The sequence below is a fragment of the Lipotes vexillifer genome, unplaced genomic scaffold (assembly GCF_000442215.2).
Source record: "Lipotes vexillifer unplaced genomic scaffold, Lipotes_vexillifer_v1.1 scaffold715, whole genome shotgun sequence".
Classification (NCBI taxonomy): Eukaryota; Metazoa; Chordata; class Mammalia; order Artiodactyla; family Lipotidae; genus Lipotes; species Lipotes vexillifer.
In genome coordinates this window covers 244,089-268,002 of record NW_006788828.1, presented here as the reverse complement: position 1 = coordinate 268,002, position 23,914 = coordinate 244,089, and the positions used below count along the sequence as shown (strand labels likewise).

Sequence of the window (23,914 nt, the reverse complement as noted above, 5' to 3'; positions counted from 1 at the left end):
TAGGGAAATTTGTACCATACCTCTCTTCTATCTTCTGGTAGTTAACTGACAGTCTTCGGTGTTCCTTGGCTTGTATTATAGATCTCTGTCTTCATAGTCACATGATATTCTCCCTGTGTGCCTGTGTCCAAATTTCCTCTCTTTATAAGGACACCAGACAGATTATGGGCCCACCCCATTCCAGTATGACCTTATCATAATTTAACCAATTATATCTGCAACAACCCTATTCCCAGACAAGATTACATTCTAAGGTACTGGGGCTTGAGACATCAACATATGATTTTGGGGGGAACACAGTTCAACCCGAAACACCTTCTTTGGTCCTCCAGATTCTTAGATACTCAGCAGCCATTTTTAAGTGAATGAATAAATGAACAAAAGAATGAATACTGATTCTTTAATTGTGGTTGAAAATTTTTATGTTGACTTCTCGCATTTATTTATAAAATGTTAAGAACTGTAGCAGAAGACATTGATTCAAAATATAGGAGTAAATCTCCTATAAATAATACTCTATTACATTTCCTTAGGCATGTGATGGGTATTATTACAATTTTCAAAGGAAGTTAATTTATATTTGGTATTTTTTATATTTGATATATTTGAAATTTTGAATTTTGAAAAAAAATTTGAAAATTTATATTTGATAATAAAATAATTAAAAGATCATTTAAATTTGATAATGTTCCCCTCAAAAGTTGGTATTAAATTCAGTTGTTTCAGATTTAAGGAATATGGATTTCACCAGTTCATTCAAACTTCCTTGACCAAGTATAAATTAAATGCAGTTTATTTTAGATCTGGATTTTGCTAGGAGGAATCTTCAGTGACTGAATAAAGATAGATTTTGTTGTTGTTGTTGTTAAATGGGAGTCCTCTACTTAGAAATAGGATGTGGAAAATTAAGGATTGGAATTGATGCCTTCTTTGCTATTTTAGTGTAGGTTTAAGGTGTGAGGGATTTAAAAAATTTTAGATAAGAGAAATTTTTCCATGTAAATAAGAAACCACTCTTTTTATTGAATATATCTGACGTAAAACATTGTGTAAATTTAAGGTGTACAAAATGTTAATTTGATCCATTTTTATATGGTAAGAAACCACTCTTTTCTTAATGGATCTTTTGAAAATAGCAGGAAGTCCACTTACATAGCAGGAGAACTCTAGCCCTTTTTTGCCCCCTCAAAAAATGCATGATTTAGCAGGTATGAATTTCTTTGTCCATCTGTTTAAAGGGAATTTGGGATCCTTCCTGTTTTTCTGAATGTCTGAAAATTTATAAACTTGCGGAGAAATTTTTTTCATCATTTTTTAAATACCTAGTGTCTTCCTGCCATGTTAAGTGCTATGTGGAACTGGCCATTAGGATACTAACGGTCTAGAGTAGAAAATTGTACAGTCCCTCACAGTATATGATAAATGCACTGTAAATGATACATGCTCTAGTGTAGAGAAATTTCGCTTAGAGGAAGAGGTGAAATGGAGGAAGTGAAATATGACCTGGGCCTTGAAGAATGGGTAGAATTTTCATAGCTGACAGCATTCTGGTCAGGTATCAGGAGGTTTTAAAACCAAATTTATGCATAAGATAAAAGATAAAGTTTACAAGGTTTGAAAGATAGATAGCCAGATAGCACGGCCTTGAATGTCGGACTCAAAAGTTCAGTGTATTTTGAAATCAGTGAGGAATCATTGACACCTTGCATGCAGGGAAGAGACATGATCCTGTATGTGGTTTAGGGTAATCAATCTGATGGAGGTGTGCAGAATAAAGCATGGACAAGAATACTGATAACTTAGTTTGAGAGAAAACTTTTAAAATCCACTGGTTTTGAATACATCTTGTAAGAGATCACAATCACCTTTTTTTTTTTCTTCTGGTAATTACTAATTATATTTTTCATCTATCCATAAAATCTTCCAAATGGAGTTTTATAAAAACCAGTTTAGTGTTTTATGATATGTTTTCTATGGAGTGAATGTATACATCTGTGTTATGATATGTTTTCTATGGAGTGAATGTGTACATCTGTGTGTCTGTTACTTTTCTTTGAAGCATTAATAAAACTTATAAGCCATGTCAAACCATTCAAAAGGAATTTTTGCTAGATGGCCAGAGGTCACCTCTACCTGCTGTCGTTTTTCAAGGTAGAGGATTTGGAGAGGGACAAATTGCTTCTTATTTCACTGAAAATTGCCTTTTAGTCTGACTTGATATATTTTGTCTGGGAAAGAATTGATTGGGCACAATAATGACAGAGTTCAAAGTTATGTTATTTGATATGAAGAAAATAAGCTATTATTCAAATACATTCCACACTTTATAGAAATTATGAACCTTGAAGGAAACTTAAATTTATAAGATATAGCAAATATCAATGTTTCAGTGCTTGCTTTTGTTTAATATGCTAAAGAATTTAGAGGAAAAATATGATTTTCATATATAATATATAATCAGACTGTATAGTTTGTATTCAGAGTTACGCTAACTAGTCAACAAAACTTTAAGGTAGCTTAGAAATGGAAGAGTGTAATGTAGTGATGCTTCAAGCACCTTTTAAAAACCCAAGTCCTGTCATTCCGTTTTTAGGCCTTACTCATTGACCTCAAAATGAAATGTTATTAAGGCCTTCTGGAATACTTTGCTCTTACTCTACAGCCTGATCAAGCACAGCGCAGACCCTTGCTGTCCTTTCCCGTTAGTCACTGGACTTTCTTTTCCTGAAACTCCTTGTTCACTTCTGCTTGGAGGCCTTGGTCCCTCTGTCTGGAATATTCTTGCTCCTCCCTTTGATCAGCTGACTCCTATCCTCAGTTTAGCTTTTTATCTCAGTTTAAGTAATGTCTTCCACACTAGATTATACAGCAGTTTTCACACCATTTCTATTTGAATAATGTCTGTTTTCTTCACTAAGCTAAGCTCTTTGACAGGAGCAGTGTCTGTTGGTACAGATTATTCATGGGGTCTGCATATTTTAAATTTTGATGGATATTGCTAAATTATCTTCCAAATAGGTTATATCACATTTTACTGTGTATAGGGAGGCCTTTTCCCTCGCAATCTTACCTCATTATATAAGAGCAGTTTCTTATAATATTACAAGAAAACTGTCCTCATTTTAAAAAGTTGTAGTTTTTTTAGTGGGATTGAACATCTTTTCAGATATTTATTGGCCAATTGCATTTCTTCTGTATCTTCCCATTTTTCTTTTGATTTTTAAGAGCTCTCCGTATATTAAGGATAGTGATTTTTTTTCCATATACGTTATATTTTTTCACAACTTTTTCTATATGCCCTATGGTTTCCCTGCCCCCCAGTTTTACATCTCTTAAGGCCATCCTCTACCCTATAATCAGAATGTTATTTTTAATATCCTGGTTGGTTCACTCTTGCCTCCCAGCCTTTGAACATGCTGTTTCTTCTTCCTAGAACAGTGGTTCCAACTTCTCAAAAATTTCATTTATATTATAGAATATCGTGATTATTTTAGAACTGCTGATTCTAAAGATTCCCTTCTCTAACCCCTTTATTTCTTTCATATGCATTAAATTGTTGATTTAATTATCTCATCATCACCACACTGCAATCTTAGTGAAAGACTTATAACGCCATGTCTTCCCACTCCACCCTCCAGTATGGATCGTGGTGACCTTACACCTAGCACAGTGCTGGCACATAGCGAACTCTTAATTTTAAAAATGTGGAATGAATCATTAGTTGTGACTGCTGTAAAGTACTCTCTCATTGGAAGGGAGCAGGTGCTTTGTGACATTTTTAGCCTGTTCTGCTTCCTCTGGTTTCTCTGCTGTATTTTAGGTAATGAGATAATTGAGCTTGAGGAGCAAGATAGAGAAACGCAGTCCTGTTCTTTTAGAATCTCAGTTTGCCTGATCCTTCATGACTTTTTATAATGTTTATTCATCTCTGTGTACCAAGTAAGCAAATGGTAAGGCAGTAAATCTAGAAAGTTATAAAAAGTGTGAGGGTATAGGTATAGCTGTTCTATAATTTTGTGTTTTTATTTGTGTTCTTAAGAGTTTTTATTCAGAGAACAGAATTTTATTATATGCTGAGTAATTTGGGTTGGAACCAAACTTGTGAGAATATATATAGTACCTAGAGCATCCTGATTTGAAACATCTAATCTACAGAAATATTTTTATTTCTCTTACTGTTTTCATAGGAAGTTCGTAAAGTGAATGAGAGCATCAAGTATAACCACCCACTGAGAAAATGTGTTGACACAATACTTAAAAAGGTAATTAAATAATATTCTCATCTATTTTCTTTTGAAATGTAAATTTACATACTATATTATAATAAAAGCATCAGAAAAGTATGCCAACAGCCTATGATTGAAGTCTTCCAACTCCTTTCCATTTTCATGACAATATTAACCATAAACCCATAGTAATTTCTACATAGAATTTGTTCTTTTGTTACTATAGGTTTAACATTATTTATTGGCAGTATTTTCCATTGAAATGTGGCTATAGAGGTTATGTTAAATAATGTAAAATGATTGCCGTGACACAGTCATGGAGATGGACCTTTATAGGTTGTAAAAGTGTCATTAAGGGCTTCCCTGGTGGTGCAGTGGTTGAGAGTCCGCCTGCCGATGCAGGGGACACGGGTTCATGCCCCGGTCCGGGAAGATCCCACATGCCACAGAGCGGCTGGGCCCGTGAGCCATGGCCTCAGAGCCTGTGCATCCGGAGCCTGTGCTCCACAACGGGAGAGGCCACAACGGTGAGAGGCCCGCGTTCCGGGAAAAAAAAAAAAAGTATCATGAAATGTGGTCACTAAAAGCATATTTCCTATAAGAAAATAAATTAGGTCCTCAATAATCACATTTAATCAGCTTTGTACATGGTATTTTACAATATATTTCATAAAATAAATGACATTATGAGATATTTAATACAGATATTTAATAAGAAACCATACAATCAAGGTTTTGATGCATTAGTATTGAATTAGAGGTATTCATATACTTCCGAAAATGATTATTCCAGAAATGAGTTCCCCAATTGTCTTCTCTGCAACCACAGAGCCACTGAACTATTCCTTTTCTTGTATTTAGTTTACTTTATTTTTAAAGACTTGCATGTAAGCCTTTATTTTTTTATCGAGGTAACATTGATTTATAACATTATATGAGTTTTGTGTGTGCAACACTATATTTCTACTTCTAGATACCCTGTACCATCCTTATCACCAAAAATTTGTTTTCCATCAGTCACCACACAGTGGATCCCCTTTACCCATTTCACCCTAACCCCCACTACTACTCTGTTCTCTGTATCTACATGTTTGTTTTTATTTGGTTTGGTTTACTCATTTATTTTCTTTTTGTTTATCAGCTTTTTATATTCTCCATATGAGTTGAATCCTATGGTATTTGTCTTTATCTGACTTATTTCACTTAGCATAATACCCTCAAGGTCCATCCATGTTGTTACAGATGGCAAGATTTTATCTTTTTCTTAATGGCTGAGTAGTATTCCCCTATATGTATGTATGTATATGTGTGTGTGTGTGTGTGTGTGTGTGTGTGTGTATCACATCTTCTTTATCCATTCATTCACTGATGGGCACTTAGATTGTGTCTTTATATTGGCTATTGTAAATAATGCTGCAGTGAACATGGGGGTGCAGATATCCTTTAGGATTAGTATTTTCATATTCTTTGGATAAATTCCCAGAGGCGGGATAGCTAGATCATACAGTAGTTGTAGTCTTAACTTTTTTTGTTTTTTTTTGCGGTACGCGGGCCTCTCACTGTTGTGGCCTCTCCCATTGTGGAGCACAGGCTCCGGATGTGCAGGCTCAGCAGCCATGGCTCACGGACCCAGCCACTCCACGGCATGTGGGATCTTCCCGGACCAGGGCACAAACCCATGTCCCCTGCATTGGCAGGCGGACTCTCAACCACTGCGCCACCAGGGAAGCCCTGTAGTCTTAATTTTTTGAGGACTCTCCATACTGTTTTCCATAGCGGCTGCACAAATTTACACTCCCACCAACAGTGTATGAGGGTTCTGTGTTCTCCACATCTTCACCAACACTTGTTATTTCTTGTTTTGATAATAGCCATTCTGACAGGTATGAGGTGATAATCTCATTGTGGTTTTGATTTGCATTTCTTGAATAATTAGTGATGTTGAACATCTTTTCATGCACTTGTTGGCCACCTGTATGTCTTCTTTGGAAAATATCTGTTCGGTTCCTCTGCCCATTTTTCAATCAAGTTGTTTGTTCATTGTTGAGTTGTATGAGTTCTTTATATATTTTGGATGTTAACCTCCTATTGGATATATCATTTGTAAATATATTCTCTCATTTGGTAGGTTGTCTTTTCATTTTATTGATGGTTTCCTTTGCTGTGCAGAAGCTTTTTAGTTTGATATAATCACATTTGTCTATTTTTGCTTTTGCTTCCCTTGCCTGAGGAGACATATCTAGAAAGATATTGCTAAGACCAGTGTCAGAGAGCATCCTGCCTATATTTTCTTCTGGGATTTTTATGGTTTCATGTCTTACAGTCAAGTCTTTAATCCATTTTGAGTTGATTTTTATGTATGGTATGCAATAATGGTCTAGTTTCCTTTTTTTGCATATGGCTGTCCAGTTCTTTTCCTATATTTTAAATCTGTTATACTAATTATTAGCTAGTGCTCCTTTTGGTTAAGATGATAGTCATGAGAATCAATTCTCTAATTATTTCTCTTATATTTGCTACATTTTGAGATCTATTCAGGGAGGTTAACCAACTTGCCCAAGTTCATAGAGGTAATAAATGACTAATAGTGGCATAGACGACTTCAAATCTGGAAGATGTTTGCAAGAAAATTAGATATGCTCAAGAATGAAAGATTTTTAATAAAAATAAAATTTTTATCTTTTTTGCAAATAAAATTTCTAAAAATCTACTCGTTCCTTTTAGTGCCCTATAGAGTATCAGGAAAAAATGGGTAGGAACATGGATGATTATGAAGATTTTGATGAAAAGCATAATACCTATCCAAGTGAAAAGAGTCTGGTAAAACTACATAAACAGGTAACTTTATATAGCCTTTTTACCTTCTGATGATTTTAGTTAGATTTGTAATTACTGCCCACAAAAAAGGAAGTTTGAGTGAATGTGTATCAGAAACTTCCTTTGATCCTGTCCTTATTATTATTCTTTGAAGTGTTTTAACTTTGTTTTTCTCGACATGGTTTCTGTTGGCATTTGGGGAGGGAGAACTATTCACTAAGCATAAGTGTTATATGTGTTATAGAATATTAACATCCTTGACTCCACCCAGTAAATGCCACGACCCCTTTCCTATTGTTGTGACAACGAAAACATGCTCCTTAGTGGGGAGTTCAGTCACTGTTGGATCAGAACACTGACAGTTATACCCCTGCTCTCTTTGTTAGGTGATTTATTCAGTTCAGAGACACCGTCGAACTCAAGTACAATGGCAGATTCTTTTGGAACAAGCATTTTATCTAGAAGATGTAGCAAAAAATGAAACTAGTGCTACTTGTCAGTTTGTTCATACCTTTCAATCGCCGGAGCCAGAAAATAGATTTATTCAATATTTTTATAATCCTACAGTTGGTATGTAATTTGATGTACATTTCAAAGTTTAATGCTGATAATTTTTCTGATGAAAAGTGTATATTTTCACCAATGCAAAGTTAAATTATAATTGTGTTATTTGACTTATGCCATATGGTAATACTATGTATTTGATAAACCTCCCCCAAAAAACTATTTTACTTGTCATATAACATATAAACTACTGGCTTCCACTCTTTCTTCACAGATAACCAAAATTCTATGCAAAAATATATGCAATACATCAAGCATATCTTGTATACATAATATATACTTAAAACAATTAGAATTTTAAGCAGTTTTATATCACAAGCATGGATCTCTTCTTTAGTCTTGACATACTACTAAAATGTTCCCCTAAGATGTCCCCTTTGATTACTTAACATTTATGTCTATATACAAAACCTACATTCAATAGTCATATAATTATTTTATTCTCCTTTATGATTATTTATGACACTTTCTTCAAATGTTATCAAATTTAGTATGAAGAACTTAATGAAAATATCAAAGTGTCACAGTATTAGAACTTCTGTTTACCTTATTTATTCAAATAAACTGTTAAGTTCACTTGATTTTATTTTACATGTTTGGTCTTGAGTATGAAAACGTAATGGCCATAACAAATGTCTCAATGAAGATCTTTTTTTTTAATGAAATAAAGAAATGATGTGATACTTGTTTTCATTCATTCAACAAATATTTGAGCCTATATATGCTATGAATTGTTGGGTGCTTGGTATATATCAGTGAACAAAAAAGACAAAAATTCCTGCCCTTGCAGAGTGAGAAAAACAGGCAATATATACATAAAGATATGAACAGGATGCTGAATAGGTAGTTGGCTGTAGATATTGGAGTTCAAGGAAGAAATCTGCTCTGCAAATATAAATTAGGGTGTCATTAATGTGTAGGTGGGCCATGGATTAGGATAAAGTCAATGAAGAGGTGATGGGATAGAGAAGAGAGAAAATCTGAGGACCAAGCCTGAGGTACTGCCAATTTAGACATCAAGTTGATGCGGAGGAACCAACAGAAAAGACTAGAAAAAGAATGGCCAGTGAGATAGGAGGAAAACCAGGAGAGTGAAATGTTTTGAGAAAAAGGTTGTATAAAGTACCTTTTCAAATGTTTCAGATAGGTAGATTATTATGAGTATTAAGAGTTGACGATGGGATTTCAGGGAAATGAAGTGGGGGGAAGGGTAAAAAAGCGTGATCGAAATTTGAAAGAAAAACGAGGGAAAGCAGTTAGAGACACAATAGAAAACTCCCAAAATGTTTTCTTTATAAAAGGGAATAAAGAGGGAGTAGCTGAAGGAGAGTGGTAGGGTCAAGAGAAATTATTGCATGTAATTTGCAAATGACACCTTCGAGGAAATATGTTGAGACAGAAGAGAATGGCTGGGACAATGTACATTTACAGGCGAGATGAAAAGGGAAATAGTGAATAGTGAGGAGAAAGGCCTTAGTTTAAGAGGTAAAGCACAAATATACTTGAGCAGGTGTGAAAAGATGTCGAGGCGGGCACTTGGGGAAGTTCTGTTCTTCCAGCTTCTGTTTTCTCAGTGAAATGCTGAGAGTAATTATAGGGCAAGAGATTTTGGAAATTTGAGGAAAGAAGGCACAAAATAGTTGCTTAGGGAGAGTAGGCATGGGAGAAGATTGGTGAATTATAGTACTCTAGCCAAGCAGTGCTCAGGGTCCACTTGAAGCTATTGATTAAGAATTTAAAGTGAGATGAGTCAGAAGAGTTGTGTGTCTTACTCTTGCAATGTGCAGTTCCATGGGTGCAGGCTCAGGGTAGCCAAGGAGTTGAATCTAACCAGAGCGTGGTTTAGCTTAGCAAGTACAGGGAAGCAAGAGAGGCCAGGGGAATTGGGATATTGGAGAGTGATTATCCACAAAGACTATGGAATCTGAGCTGGGTAAAGAAAGTAATAAGGACATCAGGTTAAGTGGCAAGAAAAAGGTAGTAGAATATATGGACCATCGGTCAGGGGAAAGTCAGTCAGTGGAGCTGGAATAGTAGATGAAGGTGTTGCCAGGGGACAGGGATCCTATTCTTTAATGAGATTGTAAGGGTTGGAGTTATTGGTCACAAAAGACTTAAAGGATGAGTAGTTGAGGTAAGTTGGAGGACAGACTCACTGGGTGAGAGTAGGTCAAGGAAGTGAAAGACCAGGGTATTGAAGGGAGGATCACCTGTGTGGATATTGAAATCACCAGGCGCTATCCTGTGAGTAGGGTTGAAAAGATGTAGAGTGAGCCAGGAGCTCAACTCTTCAATGAATGAAGTATAACCTTTTCAATTTTGTGAGTTTTCTTCTTTTTTTCTTTAACTTTTTTTTTTTTTTTTTTTTTTCCTAAAGTCAGACTTAACAAAAAGTTGCCAGAATAATACAAAGAATTCCCATATGCCCTTCACCCAGATTCTTTAAATGTTAAAACATTTTACTTTTTTTTTTTACTTTTTTTTTTTTTTTTTTTTTTGCCTAAAGTCAGACTTAACAAAAAGTTGCCAGAATAATACAAAGAATTCCCATATGCCCTTCACCCAGATTCTTTAAATGTTAAAACATTTTACCTTATTCATTTGCTTTATCTTTTTCTCTCTGTATACATATTTTTCCTTTATCTTTTCAGAGTTAGATCCAGACATGATAACCTCTTTACCTCTCAATGTTTCAGTGTGTATTTTCTAAGAATAAAGACGTTTTTGTACATAACCAAGTACAATGTGATCAAAATAAAGAAATTAGCATTGATACAGTACAGTTATCTACAGACCTTGTTCAGATTTTGCTAATTGTCTCAATAATATTCTTTGTAAAATAATCCCAGATCGTGCATTGCATTCAGTTGTCATGTCTCCTTAGTCTCCTTTAATCTGGAACGATTTCTGTGTCTCTGTTATTATTTTATGACATTAATGTTTTGGAGCGTGCAGGTCAGTTTTTTATTGAATGTCCCTGAATTTGAGTTTGATATTTCCTCATAATCAGATGCAGGTTCTGCATTTTTGGCAGGAATACCTCAGCAATGATGTGTTCTTATCAGAGCATGAGGCACATAATATCAGTTTGTCCCATTACTGCTGATCATTTGCTTAGGATGGTGTCTGCCTGGTTCGACCACTGTTTTTCTCTTTGCAATTACGTATCTTGTATTGGAGGTATTTTGAAACACTATAAATACGCTTACTCCTTTATGATTTTCCTAATCAGTTTTTTCTTTTATCTTCCAGAGTGGTACTGGGAATGTCTTTTGCGACCGTGGTTTTATAGGGTACTTGCTGTGGTGTTGTCCATCTTCTCCGTGATTGTTGTGTGGTCAGAGTGCACATTCTTTAGCACTACACCTGTCTTATCCCTCTTTGCAGTCTTCATACAGCTGGCCGAAAAAACATACAATTATATTTATATCGAGGTCAGTTTATTTTATATGGGTCGTAAAAAAATGTCAGCCATAGTATAATCCTTAATTGTTGTATCTTTTCTCCATATATTTCTTCTAGTAATAATGAAAGCAGTGAAGTTTCCCACAGTGTTATTATTCACACTTCCAAAAATGAGCTTCATCATTTTACCCAGAATATAAAAACTAAGAACTGTATTTGAGGAGAGATGAAAACAGGCAAAATAGTGCAAAGTACTTCTTTGAGAATGCTTTGATCCTCTTTATGCCAGTGAAGCTACATAACTTATAGTCTTCACATGAAGAGTTGCCAAGGGAATGGGAGAACAGGCTCACTTCAGGAGGTAGCTTTGAAACTTATGGATAGGATGTGGGACTGATTAAGATGTAGATTTTTTTTCATAATTTCATTTTATGAAAAAATGAAATTAGGCAGTTAAAAATTTTTACTGTTACTGTGTATAAATTTTAGAATGTCAATAAATGTTAGCTGGAATTCAAAGATAATGCTTGTGATAGTATATAAGTATTGAAGTCTGTTAGTCTGAAACTGGGTTCTTTGTTTTCTTAGATTGCTTGCTTCCTCTCCATCTTCTTCCTCAGTATCTGTGTTTATTCTACTGTGTTCAGGATTCGTGTATTTAACTATTATTACCTGGCTTCACATCACCAGACTGATGCTTACAGCCTTCTTTTCAGTGGCATGTAAGTAGATTGTGTGTAGAAACAAGGGAAATGTCTCCACTACATGTATTCTTATGGATCTCTCTTTTATTTCTTTTTGTTTATGGGTCTACACTAACACCTGTATTTCTATGAGCTAATTGATTAGGTTTAAGTATTAATTAGGTGCTTGTTGATTGCTAGCTAAATCCTCCTTGAAGTTTAGGGTTAAAATGGGTATGCTAGATTAGGAAGGAAAAGAAAAACATAGTGAGCCTGGATTTACCAATTAGAGGGTCAATAAATAGGTTAGTAATAAGAAGAACATTTGAGAGTTTACAGACTAAGTCAGACCTAGAAAGTGTTCTGAGGTTCAGTGGCCTCAAACTGAATTGTGGAGGACCAAGAACACCAAAAGAATAGTTCTTGCTGACAGATTTAGTAGAAGTTTAGAGAGATGGTTCCAGCTTGGGCTAGGTTGTACAATCTACTATTTGTCCGTATTGTTAACTTAGTTATATTAGGTTTTTAGGGCTGGACTTTGGGAACTTCAAGAGGAATCAATATCTGAGGCATCTCTAAGACTTTTTTTTACCTTTTTTTCCCAAATAATTATAGACTCAAAGGGAGTTGCAAATATAATACAAAGAGTCCTAGTAACCTTCCCCCAGCTTCCCCCAGTGGAGACATTTTATATTGCTGTTGTTCAAACACACACTACTGTTAACTAGACCACAGACCTTATTAATTTTCAGTATTTTTTGTCCTTTATTCATGTGTGTGTGTGTGTGTGTGTGTGTGTGTGTGTGTATGTATGTAGATTCCCGTAACCACCACCACAATCAAGGTACAGAACTATTCTATCACCACAAAAGAACTCATATGACCTCTTTGTGTTCACACCCTCTCTTCATTTTTGTCTTCTTCTACTCTCCAACTCTGTAGTTCTGTAAGGTTCTCTTTTTATCTGGTCAAAACTGAGCTCCAACAATTATTTATACCTGTAGTTGTCAGAGTTGACATACTTTGATAAAACTTCAGATCTTTTACATACTGAGTACAGTTCACCTTGAGGGTGTTACTGTCCTCGTCATGCTATTGAGACAGATTTAGATTACACAGATGGTAGGCGTGGAAGAGGCACATACAGAGGCACTCTACAAATTCTTGGGATAAAGCAGTGGCAAACACCACCGAAGGAGATAACCTGAGGCTGGGGTTTTGCCTTGTAGGTGTTGATGTTTTTAAGGAAGATGTGACTAATAGGATTTTCAGAATGTCTCAAAAGTAAGGGCAGTTTGTATTAAGAATTAAAAATACAAATGGATGAGAATAATAGTTACAATGATCTGAAATGTTCTTAATGTATTTCAACATACTATATAATATATCTTGCTGCTTTATTTTTTATATATTGTGTTTATTAATGCTTACTGCAGGTTATTTTGCCGTTTGACTCCTCCTTTATGTCTTAATTTCTTGGGTTTGACCCATATGGATTCATCCATCTCTCACCAGAATACACAGCCAACTGCTTATACATCTGTAAGTATTGTCAAAAAAGAGTTCTTTAGATTCATTATCTATATAGGGTGCTATTATTGTGAAATTTCTTTTTACTGCTGGCGGAAAAGTTCTGTTGCATTATTAGGATCTTTTTAAAAATTACTAAAACTTTCTTTTACAGATTGTATATGTAATTACTAATGACTGAATAAAAGTGATATTGCTATATCTTATTATAAAAAATTAATTTTTGGTTCATATAGGTTGTCCAGCTGAGCAATATCAATAGACCTGACCTATAATAATATTAACCTTTATGTTTATGGTCTTAATGTGTTTGATGAGTTTCAGTAGTATTTATAAAATATTAATATTTGGGGGAGAAAAATCTTAATAAATAAGCAAATTAAGATATAATAGACATATAACATTGTATTAGTTTATGGTGTACAACATAATTGGTATATGTATATATTGTGAAATAATTATCACAATAAGTTTAGTTAACATTCATCATCTAACAGTTACAATTTCTTTCCTCTTGTGATGAGAACTTAAAAATCAGTCTATTTAGTGCTTCATTTCTACTTTTTTGAAAACTCCAAATTAATTGATATAAATGGTTACGGGTGAATTTTCTAATGATGAAAAAGAATGAAAGATACAGAACTGTACTGATTTAATTTTTTCTTGCTCCTCAGATTATGGGTTCCATGAAAGTTTTATCCTTTATTGCAGATGGGTTCTATATATATTATCCTATGTTGGTGGTAATTCTCTGCATTGCTACTTATTTTAGGTAAGAAACTTAACATTGCTTATTTTCCACATATGCTTAGCCTGATCTGGATAACTTTTCTCCTTAAAGCTCTTTTAAATATTCACTGATTGGGTTCTGGTTGTTTGGTTTATTGTGACTTTGTGGGTGCTGGGCATAGTTTAAAGGGGTCGCTTGAGTGACTGGGTCAGGTTCTCCCTCCAAAGACATTTTCAAGAAGAGAGAGAGAGTTATTCTGTTACACATATTTAGTCTACAGAGTAATAGGATTAATTACAGAATGTTAACTCTGAGTCCTGGCCTGTGATACTGGCAGCCAGTGTAGCTTATAAAGCACCCCCATACCCAGCTTGTATCCAGAAACATATATTAGTCTTAGGGCTTTCCCCACAATCATTTTTGGGTTTCTAGATATTTCAGATCATAGCCAGAGCAAAGGGTCAGGTGAGGAACAGTTGAAATCAGACAGTACATGTAAGGCAGGAAAGTACATGGGCTGCTCTTTTTATAGGATCAGAAAAAGTAGTAGAACCTTGGCAGAGATCAGACTCAAAAGGAGTTAAAAGACAGGTGTGCTTGGCTTCTAGCCCCATGTCTTCCCTACTTCCACGTGTTAGGTGCCCACATCCTGTACTCTGCCTACCCTCTTCACTGCTTAAGCGCTCCATGACACACCAAAAACGCCACTTAAAAAAAAAATTTTATTGATAATAATTTTCATCCAACCACTTTTCATTTAAATCTTTCAGTACCATTATATAGTTATTGTAAATAATGTACATTATTGTACTGATATTCTAACACTAGGATATTGAGTAAACAGACAAGTTTTGTTTGAAATAAATTCTCTGTTGAATTTTGTAAAACATATATATTTTACCTTCTCATAAGTAAAGGAACTAAAGGATTATAATTTAAAATAAAACGGTTAATTTGAACTGATAAAAAAATCTAATATTTTCATTTTTTTTCCATAAGGTAGAAAAGACAGAGGTTTATACTGTGAAAATGATGTATCAAAGGAAGAGACCAATCATCCTTTGGATATCCAATATTAAATTTTTATTATATGCTTATTCATTTTAACAGTTTATAAACTACAAGTGGAACATTAAGAGCTTGTGATGTATAAATCATATCTTCTCATGTTAGTAGTTATGTTGGTAAGATTAGCATCTCTTCTTATCTTATTGTTATACTGATCGAGGAATAGATGGGTGGGATAGTGCCTTGTCAACTATAAAATCTTAAACAAATGTAAGGAACTATGTCTAAAAGGAAAATTGTTGAACTTAAAAATAATTCCCTAAAAGTGTTGTTTTAGAGTTAATTAACATAAATTTTGAGTGCCCGTTTGTCTTTAAGAGAAAAAATGGTCATATTCCTCAATTTTCAAATTATAAAAATACTCTATTGTAGGAGTATGTGAAGCAATGCCTTGCTGACATTTCAATGGTAACTTGACTTCATAGGTCAAGTTTCTTTTGAAATGCTGCCATAATTAGTCTAATTCCCATATTACTAGCACACAGCCATACCCAGAGCTAATATTCAGACTTAACTGCCTAGAGAATATAAAGCTGTTTCCCGACACTTTAGACAAAGCTAAGACCTTCCCAGAGGCAATGATCTCATCCTGGAGTATAGTATTCCCACAAGAATATGAAGATGGTAAGGGAATATTTAAGGTCACGGAATTAGCATGACCATCTACCTGAAACCCCAGTTTTACTTACCGTTAAGTCATACAGAGCATTCCTTATATATTAAAACAGGCAGATAATTTATGAATTAGCCAGATTTTTACACATCACTAATGTAAAATAGGAGATCTTCACTTTTTTTAAATTGCTCCGCTGTTTTCTCTTCCTCCTGACATACACACACACATACTTCTCCCTTTCTCCTTCTTCCTCTCTCCCCCTTGCTCCATGTATGGTGTTGAGGGCATTAGCCTGCTGTGCCCCCCTTTGCCTGGCAAAGCAATAAAGCTATTCTTCTCTACCTCAAAGGAAAAAAAAAAAAGTAAATCCATGAAAAAGTTTGAGAACTAAGGTAATAAAAAGAGCTTGGTCTTTGTTTTGTCTTGGATTTAAATCCTCAGGTCTAAAATTTATTAATTGATCTTTAGCAAGGTTTTGAACCCCTTGTTACCTCTGTTTCCTTATCTGTAAAGTGTTATTTATCTCTTAGAATTATAATAAGAATTAAATAAGAGTATCTGTAAATTGTCTGATGCATAATAGGAGTTTAACAAATATTATTCCTTCCTTCCTTGCGTGCCATATTTTCAGAGTACTTCTGTCCTGTACAACAGTGAGGTTTAAAGTAAACAGTAAATAAGATATAAAATGATAACCCCCAGATAAGCTATAGTAATGAATTCTGAGTTTATAGTAACACCTATTTAAATAGAATTGAGTAGTTCTCAGGATAAAAAAAATAAAGCATGAAAATCAATTTGCATAAGCCAGAATATTCTGCACTGGTAAATACGGGTTGTGTATGTGTATTTTCAGTATTAAAATTGCTATTTGAATATAAGAAAAGAATAAATTGCTTTTGTATTATAGCCATTGTTTAGCATCCTGCTATAATAATCTTCTGAAGGTATGCTAATGGCCTAACTTAATTTGTGTCTGTAAGAAATATGGCTTTGGTGCATACCCTAGTCAGTGGAGTACTGGGCATATAAGCTTCTTAGAAAGGGAAATAAGTACTTCTGAAAGAAAGACAAATGTAGCTCTAGGTAACTTGACATGATAACTAGTAATAAACTATAGGCTTCTGTGGGGTGCAGATACTAAAGAACAATTATCTAAACATTTACGGTGTAAAATAATGCCTATCTTTTTGAAAATCGACTTTTATTAGCTTGGGAACTCGTTGTTTGAATCTACTTGGTTTCCAGCAGTTCATGGGAGATAATGATATGACATCAGACTTAGTTGATGAAGGAAAAGAATTAATCAGACGAGGTAAGATTTCTCTTTTAAAATGAATGAAGGGAAAGTGCTAAGACTGAGAATACAAAATTAATGTTTGTATGATTTGAAATTTTTAATCTATCTTAAGAAATTACAAATTAATATGTTTTAGCTAAAATTCTACAGAAAGCTTTCATAGCAAAAATAATTCAAAAACATAAATGATTGTTTCATCTGTCTTTAAGAAATCCTGCAGAGGATTTAATAGTTAATATGTCTGCAACTAAATAACACCCTTGTTTGGTGTTGGAGTCATTTTCCTGTTTGCTTTGAAATAGATTTGCCAAGTTAAATACAGTTGGAAAACTCATTAATTTAAAGAATCATCATTGAAAAAAAGGTAAAGAATCATCATTAGTTTAATGCTGCATAGGAAATCATTCAAGCCAAGGCTGGTTTTTAGAATGTGGTAATCATTAACAACCTGTTAGAATACATGGCACTCTGTTAGAATCTAATCTCAAAACTGAGTGTATCAAATTTCCTGATGTTCAAGTGATGGTAGAATAGGGGGAAAAAGAAAAACAAAACTTGAGTTTTGGGACATTGGTTCTTAGACATTCTCCCTACTTGGGTCTGGGGTTTTTGTGTGATCTTATTTAAAGGTAAGCCAAAAAAAATGTATTGTGGCTCTAAAATAAGCCAGCGTAGCCTTCACATGCTCTCATATGAAGGTGGTATCTAGTTAATGGAATAGTTCTGCTGCTTTTTGCATTAATTAGACTTCATCTGGAGTATCATATCCAGTCCTGGGTAAGATTTTCAAGAGTAAGACTGATAAGTCAGAAGGAATCTAGGACAGCCAGAATGAGTCTGTAGGGCATATCTTATGGAAAAGAACCACTGAGTATATAGCCAGAAGGGAGTAATGGAAAAGACTCCTATGCAGAAAGAAGTATGAACTTAATTTAGAAGACAAGACATAAAGAAAAAGAGAAGTTGCCGAGAAACAAATTTCAAGTCACCATGGGGAGGAAGTTCTTCCCCACTAAAGCTATTTAGGCAGAGCCTAAAGGGCCATCTCCAACAAAAGTAGAGAAAGTATTCTCTGTGGAGTTAGGTGACCTCTCCGGTTCTTTCCAACAATAACCTATTACCTTTGACTTTGTAGTAATTTAAAGGAAATTGGTCATAGCCTGATACCTTTACTTCAGTTACTCTACATCTAATTAAACCATGTTATACCAAATTTGAGACCACTTTTCTGTCTCTAGAGAAGAGAAAAAGGCAACGGCAAGAAGAAGGTGAAAGTCGACGAAGAGTAAGTACCGTACTTACTAAATTTCTGTAACCTAAAAATTAATGTAAAATATCATAAGAATCTTATTGATTTAGAATAATTGGCTAAAAACAGTGGGAAAAAGACATAGGATATACTTTTACAGAAAAGCAGTTTTAATAGTTTCAGATGTACATGTAGGTGTCCTGTCAGACCTGTTCTAAAAAGTCATTAGTAATAAATTACTTCATGTCCAACATCTAGCAGTTTCTTGCCTAGAGTAGGTGCTCAGTAAATATTGGATAAGTGAATAAATTCATGCAATCTTGCTATTAAAGTGATTTTGATTGCTTGAAAATTATGCTTTTTTTGTAATATGACATTAATTTTATTCTTCTTTAATTTTTCCTTAGTCCTTCGTTTCCTGAGGCAAACTAATCTCCTAGAGAATTGAAAAGGCAAAAAATGAGAAAAAGCCAGTCACAGTTACCACAAATTTTCAACATCTGAGTGTGTCCATTACCAGAGAAGTGAAGACTCAGGCGACATGATAGTTGTCTTCATGTATTTTAGTGTATGTTATGTAAAGGGAGACTTGGTCTTTATTTCAGAAGGCATAACTAGAACAAAAGAGCAGGAGTGACTGGAAATAGAGTTCACCTCTTTGTGAAAACTTCCAAAGTTTACCAAAATTGCAGTGGGATCATCACACATAGAAATTTCCATGTCTTCTACTAAGAGGGCCAAATGGTATCTGGCATGGTTATTTTAAAATGAAACCCTGCACTGCATGGGAGGCTTAATTAGGACCTCTAAAGTTCCTTTCAATTCTACGAATTTAATGAGTAGAATCCCAGTTAATAAGGTTTTAGTGCAGTTAAGACACAGTGCCACATGAGTCATTACATAATTATGTTTGTATACAACTGTAATTTTGCTATCAGAAATGACTTTTCAGGTCTCTATGATTTGTAGTTTATTTGGGTGAGAGAAAATTTTATTAACATCTCATTAATTACTATGAGTTATCATAACTCTTACATGGTCAAAGTAACCTTATTATAGTTGTAAAATTATTTTGACATTTTAGATAGAATTCAATAACTTAAAAGAATCATAGCTAGCAAAAATGTCTATAAATATCTTCATTCAAGTTAAGTTTGGCAACTATTAAAAGCATTTAGAGATAAGAAAAGTAGTTACCTATGCTTTCCTTGTTTTTTTTTATCTTTATTGGAGTATAATTGCTTTACAATGGTATGTTAGTTTCTGCTTTATAACAAAGTGAATCAGTTATACATATACATATGTTCCCATATCTCTTCCCTCTTGTGTCTCCCTCCCTCCCCCCCTCCCTATCCCACTCCTCTAGGTGGTCACAAGACACCGAGCTGATCTCCCTGTGCTATGCGGCTGCTTCTCACTAGCTATCTGTTTTACATTTGGTAGTGTATATACGTCCATGCCACTCTCTCACTTTGTCACAGCTTACCCTTCCCCCTCCCCATATCCTCAAGTCCATTCTCTAGTAGGTCTGTGTCTTTATTCCCGTCTTACCCCTAGGTCCTTCATGACAATTTTTTTTCTTAGATTCCATATATATATGTTAGCATACGGTATTTGTCTTTCTCTTTCTGACTTACTTCACTCTGTATGACAGACTCTAGGTCCATCCACCTCACTACAAATAACTCAATTTCGTTTCTTTTTATGGCTGAGTACTATTCCATTGTATATATATATGCCACATCTTCTTTATCCATTCATCCAATGATGGACACTTAAGTTGCTTCCATCTCCTGGCTATTGTAAATAGAGCTGCAATGAACATTTTGGTACATGACTTTTTGAATTATGGTTTTCTCAGGGTATATGCCCAGTAGTGGGATTGCTGGGTCGTATGGTAGTTCTATTTGTAGTTTTTTAAGGAACCTCCATACTGTTCTCCACAGTGGCTGTACCAGTTCACATTCCCACCAGCAGTGCAAGAATGTTCCCTTTTCTCCACACCCTCTCCAGCATTTATTGTTTCTAGATTTTTTGATGATGGCCATTCTGACTGGTGTGAGATGATATCTCATTGTAGTTTTGATTTGCATTTCTCTAATGATTAATGATGTTGAGCATTCTTTCATGTGTTTGTTGGCAGTCTGTATATCTTCTTTGGAGAAATGTCTATTTAGGTCTTCTGCCCATTTTTGGATTGGGTTGTTTATTTTTTTGTTATTGAGCTGCATGAGCTGCCTGTAAATTTTAGAGATTAATCCTTTGTCAGTTGATTCATTTGCAAATATTTTCTCCCATTCTGAGGGCTGTCTTTTGGTCTTGTTTATGGTTTCCTTTGCTGTGCAAAAGCTTTGAAGTTTCATTAGGTCCCATTTGTTTATTTTTGTTTTTATTTCCATTTCTCTAGGAGATGGGTCAAAAAGGATCTTGCTGTGATTTATGTCATAGAGTGTTCTGCCTATGTTTTCCTCTAAGAGTTTGATAGTTTCTGGCCTAACATTTATGTCTTTAATCCATTTTGAGCTTATTTTTGTGTATGGTGTTAGGGAGTGATATAATCTACTTTTACATGTACCTGTCCAGTTTTCCCAGCACCACTTATTGAAGAAGCTGTCCTTTCTCCACTGTACGTTCCTGCCTCCTTTATCAAAGATAAGGTGACCATATGTGCGTGAGTTTATCTCTGAGCTTTCTATCCTGTTCCATTGATCTATATTTCTGTTTTTGTGCCAGTACCATACCGTCTTGATTACTGTAGCTTTGTAGTCTGAAGTCAGCCTGATTCCTCCAGCTCTGTTTTTTGTTCTCAAGATTGCTTTGGCTGTTCGGGGTCTTTTGTGTTTCTATACAGATTGTGAAATTTTTTGTTCTAGTTCTGTGAAAAATGCCAGTGTTAGTTTGATAGGGATTGCATTGAATCTGTAGATTGCTTTGGGTAGTAGAGTCATCTTCACAATGTTGATTCTTCCAATCCAAGAACATGGTATATCTCTCCATCTATTTGTATCATCCTTAATTTCTTTCATCAGTGTCTTATAATTTTCTGTATACAGGTCTTTTGTCTCCTTAGGTGGGTTTATTCCTAGATATTTTGTTCTTTTTGCAATGGTAAATGGGAGTGTTTTCTTGATTTCACTTTCAGATTTTTCATCATTAGTGTATAGGAATGCCAGAGATTTCTGGGCATTAATTTTGTATCCTGCTACTTTACCAAATTCATTGATTAGCTCTAGTGGTTTTCTGGTAGCATCTTTAGGATTCTCTATGTATAGTATCATGTCATCTGCAAACAGTGACAGCTTTACTTCTTCTTTTCCGATTTGGATTCCTTTTATTTCCTTTTCTTCTCTGATTGCTGTGGCTCAAACTTCCAAAACTATGTTGAATAAGAGTGGTGAGAGTGGGCAACCTTGTCTTGTTCCTGATCTTAGTGGAAATGCTTTCAGTTTTTCACCATTGAGGACGATGTTTGCTGTGGGTTTGTCACATATGGCCTTTATTATGTTGAGGAAAGTTCCCTCTATGCCTACTTTCTGCAGGGTTTTTATCATAAATGAGTGTTGAATTTTGTCGAAAGCTTTCTCTGCATCTATTGTGATGACCATATGGTTGTTCTCCTTCAGTTTGTTAATATGGTGTATCATCACATTGATTGATTTGCGTATATTGAAGAATCCTTGCATTCCTGGAATAAACCCCACTTGATCATGGTGTATGATCCTTTCACTGTGCTGTTGGATTCTGTTTCCTAGTATTTTGTTGAGGATTTTTGCATCTGTCTTCATCAGTGATATTGGCCTGTAGTTTTCTTTCTTTGTGACATCCTTGTCTGGTTTTGGTATCAGAGTGATGGTGGCCTCATAGAATGAATTTGGGAGTGTTCCTCCCTCTGCTATATTTTGGAAGAGTTTAAGAAGCATAGGTGTTAGTTCTTCTCTAAACGTTTGATAGAATTCGCCTGTGAAGCCATCTGGTCCTGGGCTTTTGTTTGTTGGAAGATTTTAAATCACAGTTTCAATTTCAGTGCTTCTGATTGGTTGGTTCATATTTTCTATTTCTTCCTGATTCAGTCTTGGCAGATTTTGCATTTCCAAGAATTTGTCCATTTCTTCCAGGTTGTCCATTTTATTGGCATAGAGTTGCTTGTCGTAATCTCTCATGATCTTTTGTATTTCTGCAGTGTCAGTTGTTACTTCTCCTTTTGCATTTCTAATTCTATTGATTTGAGTCTTCGCCCTTTTTTTCTTGATGAGTCTGGCTAATGGTTTATCAATTTTGTTTATCTTCTCAAAGAACCAGCTTTTAGTTTTATTGATCTTTGTTATTGTTTCCTTCATTTTTCGTTCATTTATTTCTGATCTGATTTTTATGATTTCTTTCCTTCTGCTAACTCTGGGGTTTTTTTGTTCTTCTTTCTCTAATTGCTTGAGGTGCAAGGTTAGGTTGTTTATTCGAGATGTTTCCTGCTTCTTAAGGTGGGCTTGTATTGCTATAAACTTCCCTCTTAGAACTGCTTTTGCTGCATCCCATAGGTTTTGTGTCGTCGTGTCTCCTTTGTCATTTCTTTCTAGGTATTTTTTGATTTCCTCTTTGATTTCTTCAGTGATCACTTTTTTATTAAGTAGTGTATTGTTTAGCCTCCATGTGTTTGTATTTTTTACAAGTCTTTTCCTGTAATTGATATCTAGTCTCATAGCGTTGTGGTCGGAAAAGATACTTGATACAATTTCAATTTTCTTAAATTTACCAAGGCTTGATTTGTGACCCAAGATATGGTCTATCCTACAGGATGTTCCATGAGCACTTGAGAAAAATGTGTATTCTGTTGTGTTTGGATGGAATGTCCTATAAATATCAATTAAGTCCTTGTTTAATGTATCATTTAAAGCTTGTGTTTCCTTATTTATTTTCATTTTGGATGATCTGTCCATTGGTGAAAGTGGGGTGTTAAAGTCCCCTACTATGAATGTGTTACTGTTGATTTCCCCTATTATGGCTGTTAGTATTTGCCTTATGTATTGAGGTGCTCCTATGTTAGGTGCATAAATATTTACAATTGTTATATCTTCTTCTTGGATCGATCCCTTGATCATTATGTAGTGTCTTTGTTTGTCTCTTCTAATAGTCTTTATTTTAAAGTCTATTTTGTCTGATATGAGAATTGCTACTCCAGCTTTCTTTTGGTTTCCATTTGCATGGAATATCTTTTTCCATCCCCTCACTTTCAGTCTGTATGTGTCTCTAGGTCTGAAGTTGGTCTCTTGTAGACAGCATATATATGGGTCTTGTTTTTGTTTCCATTCAGCCAGTCTGTGTCTTTTGGTGGGAGCGTTTAATCCATTTACATTTAAGGTAATTATTGATACGTATGTTCCTATTCCCATTTTCTTAATTGTTTTGGGTTTATTATTGTAGGTCTTTTTCTTCTCTTGTGTTTCTTGCCTAGAGAAGGTTCTTTAGCCTTTGTTGTAAATTGGTTTGGTGGTGCTGAACTCTCTCAGCTTTTGCTTGTCTATAAAGGTTTTAATTTCTCCATCAAATCTGAATGAGATCCTTGCTGGGTAGAGTAATCTTGGTTGTAGGTTTTTCTCCTTCATCACTTTAAATATGTCCTGCCAGTCCCTTCTGGCTTGTAGTTTCTGCTGAAAAATCAGCTGTTAACCTTATGAGGATTCCCTTGTGTTATTTGTTGTTTTTCCCTTGCTGCTTTTAATATGTTTTCTTTG

General features: G+C 34.9%; 1 protein-coding gene across 1 annotated transcript in view; it reads left to right on the top strand.

The window, feature by feature from the left end:
* Positions 1–23,914, top strand: part of LMBRD2 (LMBR1 domain containing 2) — a 48,993-nt gene that overhangs the window by 18,202 nt on the left and 6,877 nt on the right. Inside the window, exons 7-15 of the mRNA XM_007461838.1 lie at positions 4,188–4,262; positions 6,951–7,064; positions 7,430–7,613; positions 10,860–11,041; positions 11,601–11,734; positions 13,132–13,237; positions 13,900–13,997; positions 16,851–16,954; positions 18,178–18,224. Coding sequence (XP_007461900.1) covers positions 4,188–4,262; positions 6,951–7,064; positions 7,430–7,613; positions 10,860–11,041; positions 11,601–11,734; positions 13,132–13,237; positions 13,900–13,997; positions 16,851–16,954; positions 18,178–18,224 — 1,044 coding nt within the window. The remainder of the gene's footprint in view (positions 1–4,187; positions 4,263–6,950; positions 7,065–7,429; positions 7,614–10,859; positions 11,042–11,600; positions 11,735–13,131; positions 13,238–13,899; positions 13,998–16,850; positions 16,955–18,177; positions 18,225–23,914) is intronic.